This window comes from Pseudorca crassidens, chromosome 15 (assembly GCF_039906515.1).
Source record: "Pseudorca crassidens isolate mPseCra1 chromosome 15, mPseCra1.hap1, whole genome shotgun sequence".
In the NCBI taxonomy this organism is placed as follows: Eukaryota; Metazoa; Chordata; class Mammalia; order Artiodactyla; family Delphinidae; genus Pseudorca; species Pseudorca crassidens.
Window position 1 is genome coordinate 24,195,401 of NC_090310.1, and position 17,068 is coordinate 24,212,468.

The following is a 17,068-nucleotide window of genomic DNA, read 5'->3' on the forward strand; positions in this document are numbered from 1 at the left end:
TGAGTCCCATGATGGGCTGAGGCCCAGCACAAAGTCAGATCTGGCCACGGGCTTGTGCCAACAGTTACAAAAAAAACAAAAATAAAACATCTGCACTTTGGTTGGGTTCCAACGTCCCTTTAACAGGGGAAACCAGAACTCGGGGAAAGACAACAGCATCCTACGGCTCCCCAAAGACCGAGCTCCAGAAAGCCGGCCACGTGCCACAGCTGGCTGCGTGCGGACCAGGGCTCAGGTCTCTCAGGCCGATGGATGTGACTCGGGGAGAGGTCACTGTGTAGGTAGGGGTGAGCTGTCACAGCCCAGAGCCAGGGCATGTGACCGTTCTTTCCCATGGAGCTTCTGAAGGGCTGGTGGGGCGAAAGATACAGCAGGGCAAAGGACAGAACCATCCAGGCTGCAGCCACTCCACCTCAGATTTGGCTTCCAGAATTCTGGGTGCAGACTATCTGCCCAGGGGTCTCCCTGAGTCTAGTAACTTTTCCTTCTGGGGAAAGACTGATAAAGAAGAGAAGGGCCAGCATTTCAAAAACCCGCCCTGGACGTTCTGTCAAAATACGTGGAGAGAGACACGTGTCCCCAAGTATGGCTCCCATACTTCTGAGAGGACGCTGCAGTGATTTTAGCGGGCACCCAAAGGAGCTTTTCAACTGTATTAATTTAACATTACTTCTGAAAGTAAAATATGTTCATTTCAGGGAGGATGTGTTTCTAGGTGACTTGGCACAGGTACAATTCACATTTGCCAAACGTGGCCGAGGTGACAGGTGACTGGCCGAAGTCTGCCAAAAACCAGACCAGAGGATGGCCAAACAGAGGCTAAAAACTGGGCGTTTATCCCCTCCAAGTCCCCCTGCACTGCTCCTTCCTGCCAGCTTTGTTGTCTGGTCATCCCTGAAGCCGACATAAGTGTGTGTGGGGAGAGCGGGGGTGGGTAGTGAGAGGCCACAAGAGCCCAAAGAAACCCTGAGAATCCACTGTCCTCCCAACGTCCGGCCTTTCTGATGAAGGAAGGAGGGGCAGGGCAGAGATGCCCGCGATGAGGGTGAAGAGCAGGGCGCAGCTGGTCCCAGGATGTGCAGGAGTCACCGAGAAGCCTTGAGAAGCTCAGCTGCGTTCGCCTGTCTGACACGCCGTTAGCTGTGGGGCGCTGGTGGCATCCACCCTGGCTTCTCTGTTTACTGTCTGACCAGAGCTAAGGAAACCATCCATCCAAAGATACACCCCCTTCAAGTCCCGTCAGAAAAGCACCGTTGTACTGGTTTAAAAAGCTAACATTCTTGTTAAACAGCAGAAACTAACACACCACTGTAAAGCAATTATACTCCCACCATAAAGATGTTTAAAAAAAAAAAAAAGCTAACACTCACAAGCACTTAGCCATACTGATGACTTCACAGACACCCTGTCCTTTCCTCCTCACCACAGCCCTGCAGGGCAGGCACGATCCCTGTGGTAATAATATTCCAGATGGGGAGACAGAGGCTGAGCGGTTCAGTGACCCTCAGGTCCAGAAGACACAGCTCTGGGGCTCTACCTGGGTCTGCTGGACTCACAGCTGCCCCGCTGTCCTAGCTCCCCGGAAAGCAGAAAGTAGACAGTAAGGGCCATTCCCTCCTTACAAGGCCCACTGGTCACCTGCCCCCCCACCCCCCACCCCCGCACAGAAATGCCACCGTGATTCACATTCCTCAGAATGGCCCATCGCGCAAGCAGACACAAGCACACAACTAACTGCCCAGGAGAAAGTTCTCCAAACCCAAGGCATGAAAGGGCAGCCATCCCCCACTGCATGCCTCCTCTCTGCCTTCCCTCTCCCCCTGCATACACCTCCTCGCGACTGCTGGGTGGAAGCAAAGGGCAGAAGAAAACTCAAAAGAAACACGTCTGGTTCTTCCCACGGTGCTTTCAGAACCTGGGTACATGCATGCCTGCACACACACTCATGAACAATCAGCTGGTGTGTGTACACATGTGGGTGCACGCACATATCCCAACCGGGCAGGAGGATGGCCTTATGTGTCCGTCCAGCCTTCCTGAGTCCTGGAGCCAAGAGGATGCACGAACGCTCCCTGGAGAGCTGGTCCGGGGACATCAGTGCAGAGAAAGTGACAAACACCACGGGAAGGTACTCACCTGGGCCTCCAGGGTGATCACAGGGCTTGGCTGTGCGGCCTGTGGGAAAAGAGGAGAAAACACACGTGAGCGGTGGGAGAAGTGTAACCTACTGCCCCGGCATCAAGCAACCCCGGCAGGGAAGCTGGCCCCCCTCTGTCGCCCCCATTCCACGTGACAGGAGGACAGCCCGGCCCAATCTCCCCCCACCACACCTCCTCCCACACCCACAGGACGAAGGAGGCTGTAATCTTTCATTAGGCGGATACAGGGACACCCGCGTGGAGATCGTGCACAACCATGAAGTGTCAGCGTAAAGAAATAAGAAACAACGGCCCCTCGCCGAGTATCTCAAAGCGTGTTCAAATCACTGATGTGAAGGAGAAGATGGGTCCGTAAGAGGATTAGAAATAAACCTGAAAGAATATAAAATCCCCATTAGGGGCAAGGCCACCACTTTGTGTCTGATCTTGGAAAGAATGAGGGAAGGACTGAGAGGAAAAGAAGAGCTTAATTCCTGGTCTGTGTGGCACATTCCAATGGGCTGGGGAAGACTCCTTTCAGGCGAGAGAAGGCCAGAGAAAGTCCCATTCATTCACTGGCTACAAAAGCCAATTGACTGGAAATGCTTGGAGGTAATGTCTCGGGTCATTAAACGTGAACTCTTGGGTGGGGGGCAGGGTGGGTACGGAGGAGGAAGGGGCAGCTGGGGAGGAGGTAATGGTTTTCAGCAAGTGGATTCCAAAGAAAACAGGAAGCTCGGCACATAAAGGCTATTTTTGTCTGGACTATGTCAGCTCTGAGCTTCATCATCTTGGATTCCTGATTCTGGGAAAGTAACCTCAAGCTGCCTCTTACAGAGAATGGGCGTGATTTTTACGGCCCCTCAGTGCGAACTCAGTTGGAAGCTTTGCTTTATCCGAGCAGATTTTCCAACACAGGCTTCAAGGAAGCCATGCAAATTAGCCCCAGCTCACTGGCCTCTGCTGTCAACAAGAAGGAGATGTAGGAATCACACCCTATCTGTTTGTCTGTGAACGGCTTATTTTACTTAGCATGGTGTCCTCAAGGTTCATCCATGTTGTCACAAACGGCAGGACTTCCTTCTTGTTTGAAGGCTGAATAATATTCCTCTGTGCAGGGCTTCCCTGGTGGCGCAGTGGTTGAGAGTCCGCCTGCCAATGCAGGGGACACGGGTTCGTGCCCCGGTCCGGGAAGATCCCACATGCTGCAGAGCGGCTGGGCCCGTGAGCCATGGCTGCTGAGCCTGCGCGTCTGGAGCCTGTGCTCCGCAGCGGGAGAGGCCACAACAGTGAGAGGCCCCAACAGTGAGAGGCCCAAGTACCACAAAGAAAAAAAAAAAATTCCTCTGTGCATGTACATACTATGTATTTTCTTTATCCGTTCACTTGTCAATGGACATGTAGGTTCTTTCCATGTTTTGGCTATTACAAATTTGGCTGCCATAAACATGAGAGTACAGATTTCATGATTCCACTTATATGAAGAACCTAAAATAAACTCTTTTAGACGCAGAGAGTAGAAGGGTGGTTGGCAGGGGCCGGAGGGAGAGGGAAATGGGGAGGTGCTATTTATCGGGTACAAAATTTTGTTCACACTAGATGAATAAGCTCCAGAGAGCTGCTGTTCGACACAGAGCCTAGAGTTAACAAACTATATTGTACACTGAAAATTTTGCCCAGAGGGTAGATTTCATGTGAAGTGTTCTTTCCACAACTTTAAAAGAAGGAAGTGTAGAGAAAGCGGAACATCTTAAACCCCTACCCCAGGTGAACTGTCACTCATTTCTTGTTCATTTCTCTTTGGTACCTAATTGTGATGAGCGTGGAGTCCTGACCCCAGGATCATTTTGCGTTCTGGTCTGTACTGACTTTTCCTTCAAGACGAGGGAATGCTCTCTCCTGATTCCTGTTCTAATTCCCAGCACTTCTCCAACGGTGCAGCTCAGAGACTGTTGCCAAGAGAACGTCTCACTCTAATTTTCACATTCCACCCTGGCACTGAATATTCCTCGTACTCAGGAAGAGACTGAGGGGCATTTTCTCTCCCACGTTGCAGCCTTGGCCCATAAAGGAACTTGGAGAAGTCTTAAGAGAAATACTGCAGGCCTCTGTCTTCAAACCCTTACTAGCTCCTTCTCAAGGGGAAAGCAGTGGCAACTATGACGGGGGAGAACCTTCACTGAACCACTTTTTTTCAAGTGAGGTTCATTATTTTAGCATCTCTCACGAAGCCCCCCAGCCAGCTCCTGTATCACTCGTATGCAGGGAGAGTGGACCCTGTACTCCCAGTTTCCCTGTGTCAGGCAAGCATGCTGGGCAGGGCCCATGCTAGTTGCCAGGAGGCAAGGCCATCATCCTGGTCTGTGCCGGGCAGTGTGGGTCAGATCCCACCGTGCTGTTCAGTGAGTGACAGCAGGCAAGTCTGTGCTTCAGCTCAGTCTCCGTGTGTCTGTCTGTCCCTCTTTTTTTTTTTTTTTGCGGTACGCGGGCCTCTCACTGTTGTGGCCTCTCCCGTTGCGGAGCACAGGCTCCGGACGTGCAGGCTCAGTGGCCATGGCTCACGGGCCCAGCCGCTCTGCGGCATGTGGGATCTTCCCGGAGCGGGGCACGAACCCATGTCCCCTGTACCAGCAGGCGGACTCTCAACCACTGCGCCACCAGGGAAGCCCTGTCCCTCTCCTTATTCAGATCCTACCATCCAGATTTTGACTAGAAGAGAAGAAGCTGCTTCTCAGACTCAGACATTAGCCTCATTTTTAAAGCCAGGTCTTTGCAAAGCATTGCACAGGGTGTTGGGTGCGTGCCCAGATTAATTAAGCTGTACTTCACAGCCCATTCGGCTATTGTTTGGGGATTACTCTTCACTGCTCAGAATCCCACTGGGTGGGGTGGGGTGGAGAGGGGAGAATGCCATCCTGAACCCCTATGAACAACTCCACTGGAAAAAACCTTCCTGGGAAACCACAGGGAACCTCTGACAACTGTGTTGACAAAACCCAGAGCCTGATCCTTGGATACAGTGTCGCACCAACTCTTTATTTGGTGTTCCAACGGAGAGGAAGACCTTCTGGGCTCAGGGTCAGGGGACTAATATTCATTAAAAAGCTTCTGAAAAACAAAAGCAAAAATGCTATCTATTCAGCATGTTAATCACCTAGCCAAGAAGAAGACAAAGTAACTCACAAATGGCCATGTCATTGACACTTGGGATTCACTTGCCAAGAAAGCTGTGTTCCCCTCCTCTGTGCACATTTGAAATATAAGACTCTCCCTACGGAGGCTCAGCGCAGAGGATTCAAGGTACGACAGCACCTCTGTGAGGTCTCACTTTCAGTAACATCCTCCTTAATTGGAAAGGCTAACGAAGTGGAACCAGGTCATTGATGCTGTCTGCCTAATCCATCCTGTCTGTCTAAATTGGGACTCTTTGGTTTACAGTAAACTCCTGTCTGTCAGAGGAAAGGCTCCCAGAGCCCAAAGGGGAACCTGCAACGTGCTTGGATGCTACAGTGGAGTGCTTTTAGAATCTTAATGTGGGGACTGGGAACCAGGGAACCACCTAAAGCAAGGAAAGCCCTTTCATATCATCTACTGCGATGACTACATGGAGGAAGTCAATTGGGGAACTGGGTAGGTTGAATAAGTGGCCCTCGTTTTCACCACTCCCTAGATCCACACCCTCTGTTCCTGTGATTTTGCATTTCTTTGCCAAGCGTGCTTCCTCATCCCTTGAACTTGGGCTTGCCCATTAGCAGTTAGGACATAAGAGAAGCTTGAAATGTGGCTGCGTGATTGAGCATGACCTCTTGTGCTTTTGCCATCAGCACAAGAAGAATGTGCCCCAGGTAGCCTGCTGGTCCAAGGAGAATGAGAGACAGTCGGCGCAGACCCCATCCAATCTGCAGCTTGAAGCTAAACCCAGCCTAGATCAGCCAACCCCTAGCCAACCTTCACACATGGAGAAAATATATGCTTGTTCTTTCCAGTCATTGAGTTTCAGGTTGATCTGTCATACTGCACCACTGTGGCAGATACACTCTCCAAACATGGACCTTGATAGAACCAAAACATACTGTACAGACAGTCCAGCCTTGGAAACGAAATGATGCATACTCTCCCTAAGTCTGCAAATACATCCCAGGAACCGGAAATAACCAAACTGATCGCTATCATTTATTGAGGACCTACTACGTGCCAGGCTCCATGCAAGATGTACATTACACCAAGCAAAGAAATTACTCGACCATCAGGATCTTGCACTACTTATGAGTTAGCCTTCAGCCCTCTTTGCTAAATATACCAGTCCTTCTGAATTCATTTAGATGCCGTTACAGCCACATTAATGGAAATCATCACTCAGAGTGCCCTTGCCCTGAGATGAAGACATTTTTCATTCTTTTGGTTTATTCTAAACTTTATCCCATAGGCATATTACTTGACCACAGTTCAGAACAGTCATGAATACTAGTAGTAGCTATTAACTTCCCAAGTTACTTGTTAAGTAATGGCTAATAATTTGTTAAGTTCTTCCCATGTTCCAGGCACTGGCTTAACCTCTATACCTGCATCTTTCCATTTACCACTGTAACAACTTTATGGTAGGAACCACCATTACTCCCATGATAGAGATGGGGAAACTGATGACCATAGAGACTGAATAACCTGTCCAAGGCTACACAGATAGTGTTGAAGCCCGGATTCAATCCCAGCGTCCCACACTCAGGAAACCTGTGCTCCACTATTTTACACCAGCTCTTATCTGAGAATATCGTCCCACCTTAGACAATGTAATCCTGCAACCTAGAGAATGTCTGTCTAAAGGAAGAATACAGCAAATGAAAGGTACCACCTTAACAACTACTGGAATCCTTTTTTAGTATCTGTATTTTTTTAAAAAGGTAGTGGACATGGTTGATCGAAATCAGTACATGTGTCGTGACTAAAAACAAAATGCAGTCACTGTGCCACGGCAGGAACCATGCAGGGTTAGCCAAATCCGTCCACAAATGTTTACCGTGTTCCAACTCAGCAGCTAGCGCTATGCCTGGCAGGTACCCTGAGGGAGACAAAAATGAGTTTAAAGGGACCCTGTGTGCCCTTCCATCCCAAAGCTGTTTAAAAGAGAGGCAAGAGCCTGGTTACAGCTCCTGCAGAACTGAAACTTGTCTGCACCTCGAGTCTTGCCCGTAAGACCAGGAAGCCAGGCTCAAAAACTTTCGAGCCCATCAGGGCCAAAGCCCTAATTTTAACAAGCAATTAAACTTTCATAAAGAAAGCAGAGAGGAGGAAGAATTTGTTCATTTTCATTCCAGGCATGCATCAAACATTTCTGGCTTTCCTGGTTATGCTGAGACCTCCGTAAGCCTTAGTCAATGGAAGGGGCGTTCTCCTCCTTGGCTTTGATGATATCATAAGATAGCGTTTGCTCTTGCGTGTTGAGTGATGACTTCGGTGTACAGGTGAGACAATCCTGTGATTCAAGCCTTCTGAGCCAGTTTCCCCGAGGCCCATCAAGTCAGCATATAGACAATGGGCCCCAATAGTACAGCCTCAGCGCAGACACACCCAGGACAACACTGCAGAAGGCTGGGTGGTGCTCTCCCCGGGAGCCCTCTGCTTGGCGATAGAAGGAGGAAGCTTCCACCATCCAGAGACTGGACCTTACTCTGGTCACTGTCAAACACCAGGTGCCTTGGGAAATGCAATGAGCTCTTCATGGGATCAAAAACTCAGCACCCTTGCCTGCTGGAGAAACTGGCTCACTGGAGACCACCCAGTGGAAGCTGAGTTTGGATGTCAGGCCAGAGACCTAAACGGATAAGGTCACTTGTACTGCAGCCTGGCATAGGGCAAAGAAGGTTCATTCACGGGAAAAAAGTGCAGGTTTGGGGTCAGCTCTGGATTCAAATCATGCATAACCACTGTTTTGGTCTGCTCAGGCTGCCATAACAAAATACCACAGGCTACGTGGCTTCCACAAGAGAAACTTATCTTCTCACAATTCTGGGAGCTAGAAGTCCAAGATCAAGATGCCAGCAGGGTTGTTTTCTTCTGAGGCCTCTTTTCTCGTCTTGCAGACGGCCACCTTCTCCCTGTGTCCTCACGTGGTCTCTTTCCTCTGTGCGTGAGCCTCTATGTGTCTCTGTGTGCCCAAATTTCCTCCTCTTACAAGGACACCAGTCAGACTGGATTAGGGCCCCCCTAAAGGCCTCATTTTCACTGAATCACTTTTTTAAAGGCCCTGTCTCCAAATGCAACCATGTTCCCAAGTACTGGGGTTGGCGAGTCAGCAGGTGACAACCACTTAGACTAGCGACCTCCACAGCTTCTGTGAGCTTTCCCCTTCTCGTTTACACAATGTAAACAGGTGGGTCTGTATTCTCCTACAGAGCTACTGCAAGAGAGTAAAGCACAGAGTGTATTGTCTGGCCACTTCTGTAAGTGAGAAGGAGTACTGATAACTATTACACCAGCTTAACAGGTGTAAACCTGGACTGTCTCACAGGAACCCAGATACACAGTCACCTCCTGCCTTGAAAACAGGATACCACTGACATCACAGGTTGTCGTGAACATTAAATAAAACCCGCTATTTTAACTGTCTGGTCCCTGGGTTAAAATTAAGCTCAAAGATAACCTTCCCTTTGTTTTCTTCTTCCAGGCTTATGAAGGCTAAGACATAACCCTCCACACCCAACCCTACTCAACCACAGCTCTTCTGAACTGAGAGTTATTGCAGGTAACTGGACAGCCGTGAAATGGGTAAGTTTACCTACTCTGTTCTGAATGCTTACTTTGTGCCAAGCATGTGAACGACTTGCAGCTCTGCCAAGGGAAGTCTCATATCCCCATTTTACAGATCAGATAACTGACGCTCCGGCAGGACAATTTGCTCTAAAACACAGATTTGATAAGGGATGGAGCCTGGACCGGTGCTCAGGTTTGTAAACTGCCAGAAACTGGTCCCTTACCCAATATCCTGGTGTTTCTAATAGCGTGAACTTACTGAATCAGGATCTCTGGGTAAGGATCCAAAGAACCTGCATTTTTATTAGATACTCTTGGGCAAGTCTTACGCAGGCCAAAACCTGAGAACCCCTGATTATATCCCGAATAATACAAGACTGAAAGCATCCAAGGTGAGAAGGACAGTCAGCGAAAAACCAAAAATTTCTATTACGACCCCAACCTCTGATAGCCTGCCAGCCACCAAGTGTCTAACGCATGCTTAGGACTTTGGTGCTCGTGCTCTGTGCCCCCAAGAAATTTCCTGATGGGTGTGTCTTAGCCCATTCGGGCTTCTCTAACAGAATACCACAGACTGAGTGGATTATAAACAACAGAAATTTATTTCGCACAGTTCTGGAATCTGAGAGTCCAAGGTTAAGGTGCTAGCAGATCTGGTGAGAGCTTCCTGATTCACAGATAGCTGTCTTTTTGCTGTGGCCTCACATGGCAGAAGATTCGAGGAAGCTTTTTGGGGTCTCTTTTATAAGGGCACTAATCCCTTTCATGGGGGCTCTTCCCTCATGACCTAATCGCCTCCCAAAGGCCCCACCTCCTAATACCATCCCATTGGGAGTTAGAATTTCAACATATGAATTTTGGGGGGGACACACACATTCAGCCTCTAGCAGGGTGGCTTCCACCCCTTCCTTTCTCCCCACTTAAATGGTGACGGTATCCCTCCTGCCCCAGAAACCCTGTCATCAACCCTCCTCCCTCCACCATTCCCTCCCCAGGGGTGTGTGACCCCTTCTCAACTCCTTCTCGAGATCTGGTCACGGCCATGAGGGTGCTCACACAATGGGGCTTTCTGTCTAGACGTCCCTGTGGGATGTCACAGCGAGCTTATCTCGCACGGCCGTGGCTCCTGAGATGAAGGCGGGGCACGTGCATGGCAGGCGGCACTGGGAGACCAGGGAGAAATGCCAAGGACACAGACCGCCCTTGTTCTCTGAGAAAGGCTGCACTTGGAATGTGAAGCTGGCCAGCACCACACAGACTCACCTTGTTAGAAAATGCAAACTCACCGTCAAATAGGACTCAGGGGAGAAAGCAGAAACCCCACAATGAGGGCAAGGGGACTCTCACTGCTTCAGAGAGATGGTGATAGATGTGGTTAGCACCTTAAAATGGGGTGGAATTTCCTCGCTCCGTCTGTCTCTCTTTTGTCTTAAAGGTTTTAAAAGTTTAGAGCCCTCTTTGCTCTTCTGCACTCCTTCCACATTTTTTAGTCCAGACCCCAGAAATGAGCAACAGAGCCTCAAAATGAAGCTCCAGCCCTTGGAGTTGGTAGTTGACCATCCCCAGCCTGGGAAGATAGGAGAAACCACAGACTCATGGAAGTTCGGCAGTGATTTTTGTGTTTCTCAGCTCGGTGTGTGTATCTTCGGTTACCAAAAATCTAAACCATCATATATAACACTTTGTTCTGTGTGTGCCTACAGAGGTTTTGTAATTCTTTACAAAGTACACAGAATGACAGTTCTCAGAACGACAACGTTTTGAATACACCTGCCTGAGACACTGGACATGTATTTCTGCCAGAAAGCAAAGCTCTCGGCCGTATGGCTGCTGCCTGGCAAACAATGGTATTGTCACCTCCCCCTTAATCACGCAGTTATCCTAGGGTCACATGTCTGATCAATAATGACAATAATCAGAATAGTAGCTAACACGGGGCTCATACTGATCACAAGACATTATTTTTAGTGGGTTGTAAGAACCATCTCATTAAAACCTCACAACAACTCTTAGAGTATTAATAGGTATCATTAGTAGATATTAATAGCCCCAATTTACAGACGGTGTAACTGAGGCTCAGAGGGAAAGTAATTTGCTCAAACGCATTCATTACTAAGTGGCAGAGACAGGATTTGGACCAGGACAGCCTAATTCCTGAGGCTGCGCTTTTGGACCACTAAATTACACTGTTTTCCAGCGGGACAACCACATGGTAAATCGTAATCACTAAACCACAGTTCATAGTTTTGTGAGTTGCTAGCGCTAGGAAGCCTTATAGAGCAGGGAATTGGATTACATGGTTTTAGGAAATACCGGATCTTCCCATTTCCTCGTTGTGGATCTTCAGCTAATTATTTAACTTATAATAATGATAATAATAACAATATAATAACCATCTCAACAGTCACTGTAAAGACTGACTGAGATGGTGTATCAGAGCCTTGCCCAGTCCTGGTGTTGAGGAGGCAAGCCACAAATGGTAGTTCCTCTCGGAGGACAATTACTGTCACTTTACAGCGTTCTGTTTTTCACAGCTCGAAGGCATTTCGGACCAGAAAGAAGGCATGCCTGCCACACACCGAGAAAAAGCTGAGCAACGCCGGACAAGAGGTTCTGGTAGCCCGTCCAGGGCTCTAGGTCCTTCTGAGGCCGGCCACCTGGGCTCGGCCTGTACACAAGCCTTCCTGAAGCTCAGAACACAAGGCGCATCTCCAGCTCAGCCCAATAATTACCTTTTCCCAGGCACAGGCCGCACGGCACCTGCCAACTTGGCACCCGTTGGCTGTGGTTGCCAAGATGGCGTGTGGCCCAACTGCAACCAACGCTGCCAGGTGTCCTGTAGACACTGTCCAGAGTTCCAAAGACACTATGCTCTGCTCTACAGCTCCTGGCACCGCTCAGTGGGTTTTCTGTTCCACGGGGATCTAGTTTAAAGATCTGAGCCCCAGAATCTAAGACTGTGAATGCTGGAAAGATACTTATGTAGGGTAGGTAAGCAGCAGCTTCTCTATAGGATGCCCAAGGTGGATACTAAGCAATGATGGAAAATTTGATAGGCCTCAAATTTTCGACATGGCTCTACGAGCAGACACTACCAGTAGATTCCTGCTTTCCAGTGAGATGAAACATATTTCTTGCCCTGACCTGAATCAGACCCAGCATTTTCTGGTGAGGCATATGAGATCCAAAATGGGAAGTGGATTTCCTAACGGCCACACACCATTTATAGCAAAACCCAGTCTAGAATCCAAGTTTCTTGATAGAAAATCCTGGGTTCATCCTTTTTTGCCAAAATAAATGTCTACGTGTGTCCTTGCCCGCCCCCCACCCCCACCTTTTCTTCATTTCTTCTTCTTCAGCTCCTCACCAGAGCCTCTAACTAGGACATCTTTTGTTCAAAAGATAGCGGATCCCAGCTCTGGGAAAACTGTGATCCAGCAGTGCTTTATGTCTGGAATGTTTCCAAGAGGTGCACACAGAACTGCTGGTTCAAACTGGGGGAAAATGGATCCCAGGATGTGGACACATGGTGATGGAGTGGAGAGCTCTACAGCGGGTACAGGGGGCGCATCCCCCGCTCCAGGCTGTGCCTCGGAACAGGGGAGCCTCCTTCCTGGGCTGGAAGAGAGATGGCTGACAGGTGGGCCTACAGGAGACAGATGGGCAGAGGCTTCCTACAGTGAGAGTCAGGTTCAATGTCAGGAAGTTTCAAAGAGGTGGGACCTGGGGGGATTGATTGCCCCCTTCCTGCCTCCCCAGCCTTTTCCTGTATTTCTTAATGCTCATGATGGTAATGAGGATGAAGATGACGGGATGGGTGACAATGGCCATTAGGACAGCTTTCATTTAAGTCTTTATGAAGCACCCTGTTTAGCAATTTCTATGCATTATTTCAGTAAATCCTTATTTCACCTCATGGGGTGGCTACAGGATGGCCATAGAGTCTGGAAACACAGATGATTTTATTTTATGCTCGTACCATTGGGAGATGCTCCTGATGACGTTATATGTTTGCTTCTGTCTCCAGACTATGGATTTCCTGTAGTATTCCTAATTTAGAGAGGCTCAGGAAGACTTGCCCAAAAGTCAGAGCCAGGCCCATTTAACCTTCATATCTTCTAAGTTAAAAAAATAAAGTAACCAAAATACGTGGATGTGGTATGGTCTGACCTACACAGTGCACAATATCGTTTAAAAAAAACCTAGTTGCCAACATTTAAAAATTGGGTGATTTCACAATACCCAGATTTCTGGCTTTTCTTAAATGTCAGAAGATCCAGCCAAGTAGGTGTGCAGGCTGGCATGGCTGCAGCTGGAGCTGAGTAGCTGCTACCACTTTTTTTTTTAATTAATTAATTTTTTATTTTTGGCTGCGTTGGGTCTTCGTTGCTGCATGTGGGCTTTCTTTAGTTGCGGTAAGCGGGGGCTACTCTTTGTTGCGGTGCGCAGGCTTCTCATTGCGGTGGCTTCTCTTGTTGCGGAGCACGGGCTCTAAGCACGCGGGCTTCAGTAGTTGCGGCACGTGGGCTTCAGTAGTTGTGGCTCGCAGGCTCTAGAGTGCAGGCTCAGTAGTTGTGGCGCACGGGCTTAGCTGCTCCGCGGCATGTGGGATCTTCCCCGGGCCAGGGCTTGAATCCGTGTCCCCTGCATTGGCAGGCGGGTTCTTAACCACTGCTGCTACCCCCTGACGATGGGTACACACCCTCCTCTTGGCTACAGCCCCTACCCCGCCCACCTGGGCTGGCCCCAGAAGCATCTTAGTTTGTGACCTCCCACCTCTTAACTACCATACTTTATTTCTCCCACCAAAGGACAGTACCATTTTATCCACTGGACAACTTATTCTACGTGACTCCAGGCTCACCCCGGATCCCAAGAAAGAAAAGTTCAGGATGCCGAGACCTGAGAGGAGAAAGAGGCAAGCTCTAATATTGCACAAGTGAGCTGAGCACTACAGTTCATTCATCTACGAGCCTCTACCTGGAGCTCAATGGTCTTGACTTTTCCCGGGGGCGGTGGGCATCAGGCACAGCGGGTGGCGGGCGGGGAGGCTTCAGTGCAGAGTGCGGAACAGGAAGAAGTTATTAGCGCCCACTGTTTTCTTGCTTCCTGCACGGCCGCGGCGTGCAGCTGCCTGTGAACTGACCGTTTGTTCCCAGCTCTCCTGGAAGGAAGCGCTCTCATCACCCACGACAACAGAGTTGGCCCAAAGAGCCAAGAACGTGCGCGGGGGCTCCGAGCCCAGCTCTTCTTCTGTACAGGACAGCCCCAGAGCTGCCGAGACAGGAAAATGGGAAGAAAGCGCAGCCTGGCCTAGAGCATCCTGCGGGGCCCGCAGACAAAGCCCCAGCTGGGGGAAAGGGAGGAGGGGGAGGCCAGAGGAAGGGGATCCAGTGGGGCCCACCGATCCTGTACAATGAGCTCCTTTCAGAGGTGAATGGAGTACGCTCCTCGACTCGGCCTCAATGGCTTTGTTTCTGAAACAACCCATTCTACACCCAGAAAGCCAAATTTGCCAGACCCTGTGCCAAGGTCAGGAAAGAGCCTGAGATCCCCCAGCAAGCTGATATCAGCCCCCAGGAGATGACCACTGTGCTCAGTGCTGCTCGGCTGACCCAGCATCTACAATGAGCCCCTTTGATTTCTACGCTTTTCTGCACGGGGGCGGGGGCCCCTCATTCACACGCGTGACCTGTTGGGCATAACTGTAGGATCTCCCCAGGATAGTAAGTGCTCTTTTCTCACGAACTTCACTGAGACATCTGTATGGAGGGAGGGGATAGGGCAGGATGAGAAAGGATGAGACTGGAGAAGCACGATGCAAGTTCAAGTCTGCCGTCTCAAGTTGACCAAATTCATGATGCAGTGGGAACTCATCGCTGACCACCCAGCAGCAGCCTCTGCTTTTTCTTTTTTTTTTTTATAAAATTTATTTATTTACGGGTGTGCTGGGTCTTTGTTGCTGTGCGCGGGCTTTCTTTAGTTGCGGCAAGCGGGGGCTACTCTTCGTTGCGGGCTTCTCATTGTGGTGGCCTCTCTCGTTGTGGAGCACGGGCTCTAGGCACTCAGGCTTCAGCAGTTTTGGCACGCGGGCTCAGCAGTTGTGGCTCGCGGGCTCTAGAGCTCAGGCTCAGTTGTTGCGGCGCATGGGCTTAGTTGCTCCGCGGCGTGTGGGATCTTCCCGGGCCAGGGCTTGAACCCGTGTTCCCTGCATTGGCAGGCAGATTCTTAACCACTGCGCCACCAGGGAAGCCCCGAGCCTCTGCTTTGCAGGCTCCCTGAGAACACCATCTTTGAGGGTTTATTGCACAGGGAGCAAACAGCAAACTGGGGGCCTATCGGCAGTATTCAGCTCAGACGTGTTTTGTTCAGCCCGCATGATGTTTTCAAAAGAAGAATGCTACGTGTGATGCCAACACTTAAAGTTCAGGAGGTTTCATGTAAAACTACAAAGCTCTGGCATTTCTTTGAAAATCAGAAGATCTTGCAACAGGAATTCATCATTTCCGTAAGGCACTGACTGTGAGCTCAGATCTGGAGAGAGGTTGTCTCTCTTAATGGGGCACGCGCCCTCCAGCTTGCCACTGACCCCCTGACATGCTTCCCTCACTAAGGCTGCCACGTGGCTGCTGTGAGCACTGACGTTTGCAATCTCTAGTATATCAAGTCCCAAAGCTCTCAGCAGAGGCCCTGGGGTTGGAGAGAAGGATGGGATATGGACTGGTTGTAAGCAAACTTGGCTACAAAATTCAAAATTCGACTCAAGAAATGTACACGAACACACAACCAGGAACCCTTGGTGAGGAAAAGCGTCCACGCCCACGAATAGGGGTGAGGCTCTTCTGCTCTCCTCACTCTTTGCTATACACTATTTAACAACTTGTCCTGTTTTCCAAGGCAATCTTCTCTGTGTTCATGTTTAACGAAGTCCTGGGCCTGCCACACGGACAGCACTGGGCAAATTCTTGTTGAACCAAAATCAACCGAAGCTCAAGTCGTGTTGGGTTGGAACCTAAGAGACGCATATGCTCTGAACCCAGCCCACTTAAGAGGTGCAGGATGTTTTCCTAACTGCAAGTCAAGACAAGTCCCTTGGGAATGAAAGACTGAGCAGAAGTAGATGAGCTCAACCTACTTACTGGTTGGCGGACGTCTGAGATGATGAAGCAGAGAGGTCATCTTCATATGACACACAGTATACTTGATATACACGTTATAAGCATAAGGTCTGTTGGGAAGATATGACATGTGCTGACATCGTAAAATGAAAGTAAGTTCCCAAGGTATCCAAGGATCCAAAACCTCACCAGAGACAAGGTAGCCCTCAGAGTCGGGGCAGATGCAGCATATTCTCTTGCAGCTTTTCTAGGTCTAAAAAGGTAGACTGAGGTTTTACTGTATCTGCTTCTGCTGTATGTAGCCAAGACCATTTTCCAGCTCTGTATATGAGTGTGTGTGTATGTTTGTGTGCCTGTATGTATGTGCACACATGCAAACATTTGTGAACATACACATGCACGTATATGGGGTCTCTTCCATCCAAAGCCCTGCTAAAAAGCTGCAGAGGGATCTGTGGATTTCGTTTGCCCTGCATCTCTCATTTTGGGGAATTCCCCTGAGTCACCCCACTCTTGTACTAATTTCAAATGGCCACTGGGGGCGGGGAAGCAGCATCAGGAGAGATTCCACTAAGCAGACTTCTATTTCTGAGCTGTGACACAAGCGAGAAAGAATAAAAGCATGCAGAATTTCATTTCTGCACTTTGCACTTAGCTATAATTATTCATACAGGAGCATCTTTAAACACCAAAAGGGGGAAATATTACAGTTGTTCTGATTTCATATGCTAACTGTGTTTACATGCTAACAGCATTTCTCAGGGACAATTATCTTATTACTAGTGCAGTAATCTTTTCAATCTTTCAACACCGTTTACAGCTGCCAACTGCAAAAATTAAGGCTAATTAAGACCCTGCTTTCAGCAGGTAGGGTAAACGGCTCACTCATTTTAACCAATTAAAAGAAAATCAGTTTGGGGAGAAGGCGTGAAGCGGGGGTGGGCACAGTGTCAAAGGTAAAGAGAAGAGATTGTATAGCTTCCACTGATTTGAGGGCTAACATTCTGCCAACGCTAGTATTCCAGAATCCACTAGACAAGTTTCATCAATGGAGAGACCTGTAGA

At 49.2% G+C, this 17,068-nt stretch overlaps 1 protein-coding gene across 1 annotated transcript in view; it reads right to left on the reverse strand.

Annotated features, from left to right (window-relative positions):
* XYLT1 (xylosyltransferase 1) overlaps positions 1 to 17,068 on the reverse strand; it is a 304,486-nt gene that overhangs the window by 215,458 nt on the left and 71,960 nt on the right. The window contains exon 2 of the mRNA XM_067706537.1: positions 2,137 to 2,175. Coding sequence (XP_067562638.1) covers positions 2,137 to 2,175 — 39 coding nt within the window. The remainder of the gene's footprint in view (positions 1 to 2,136; positions 2,176 to 17,068) is intronic.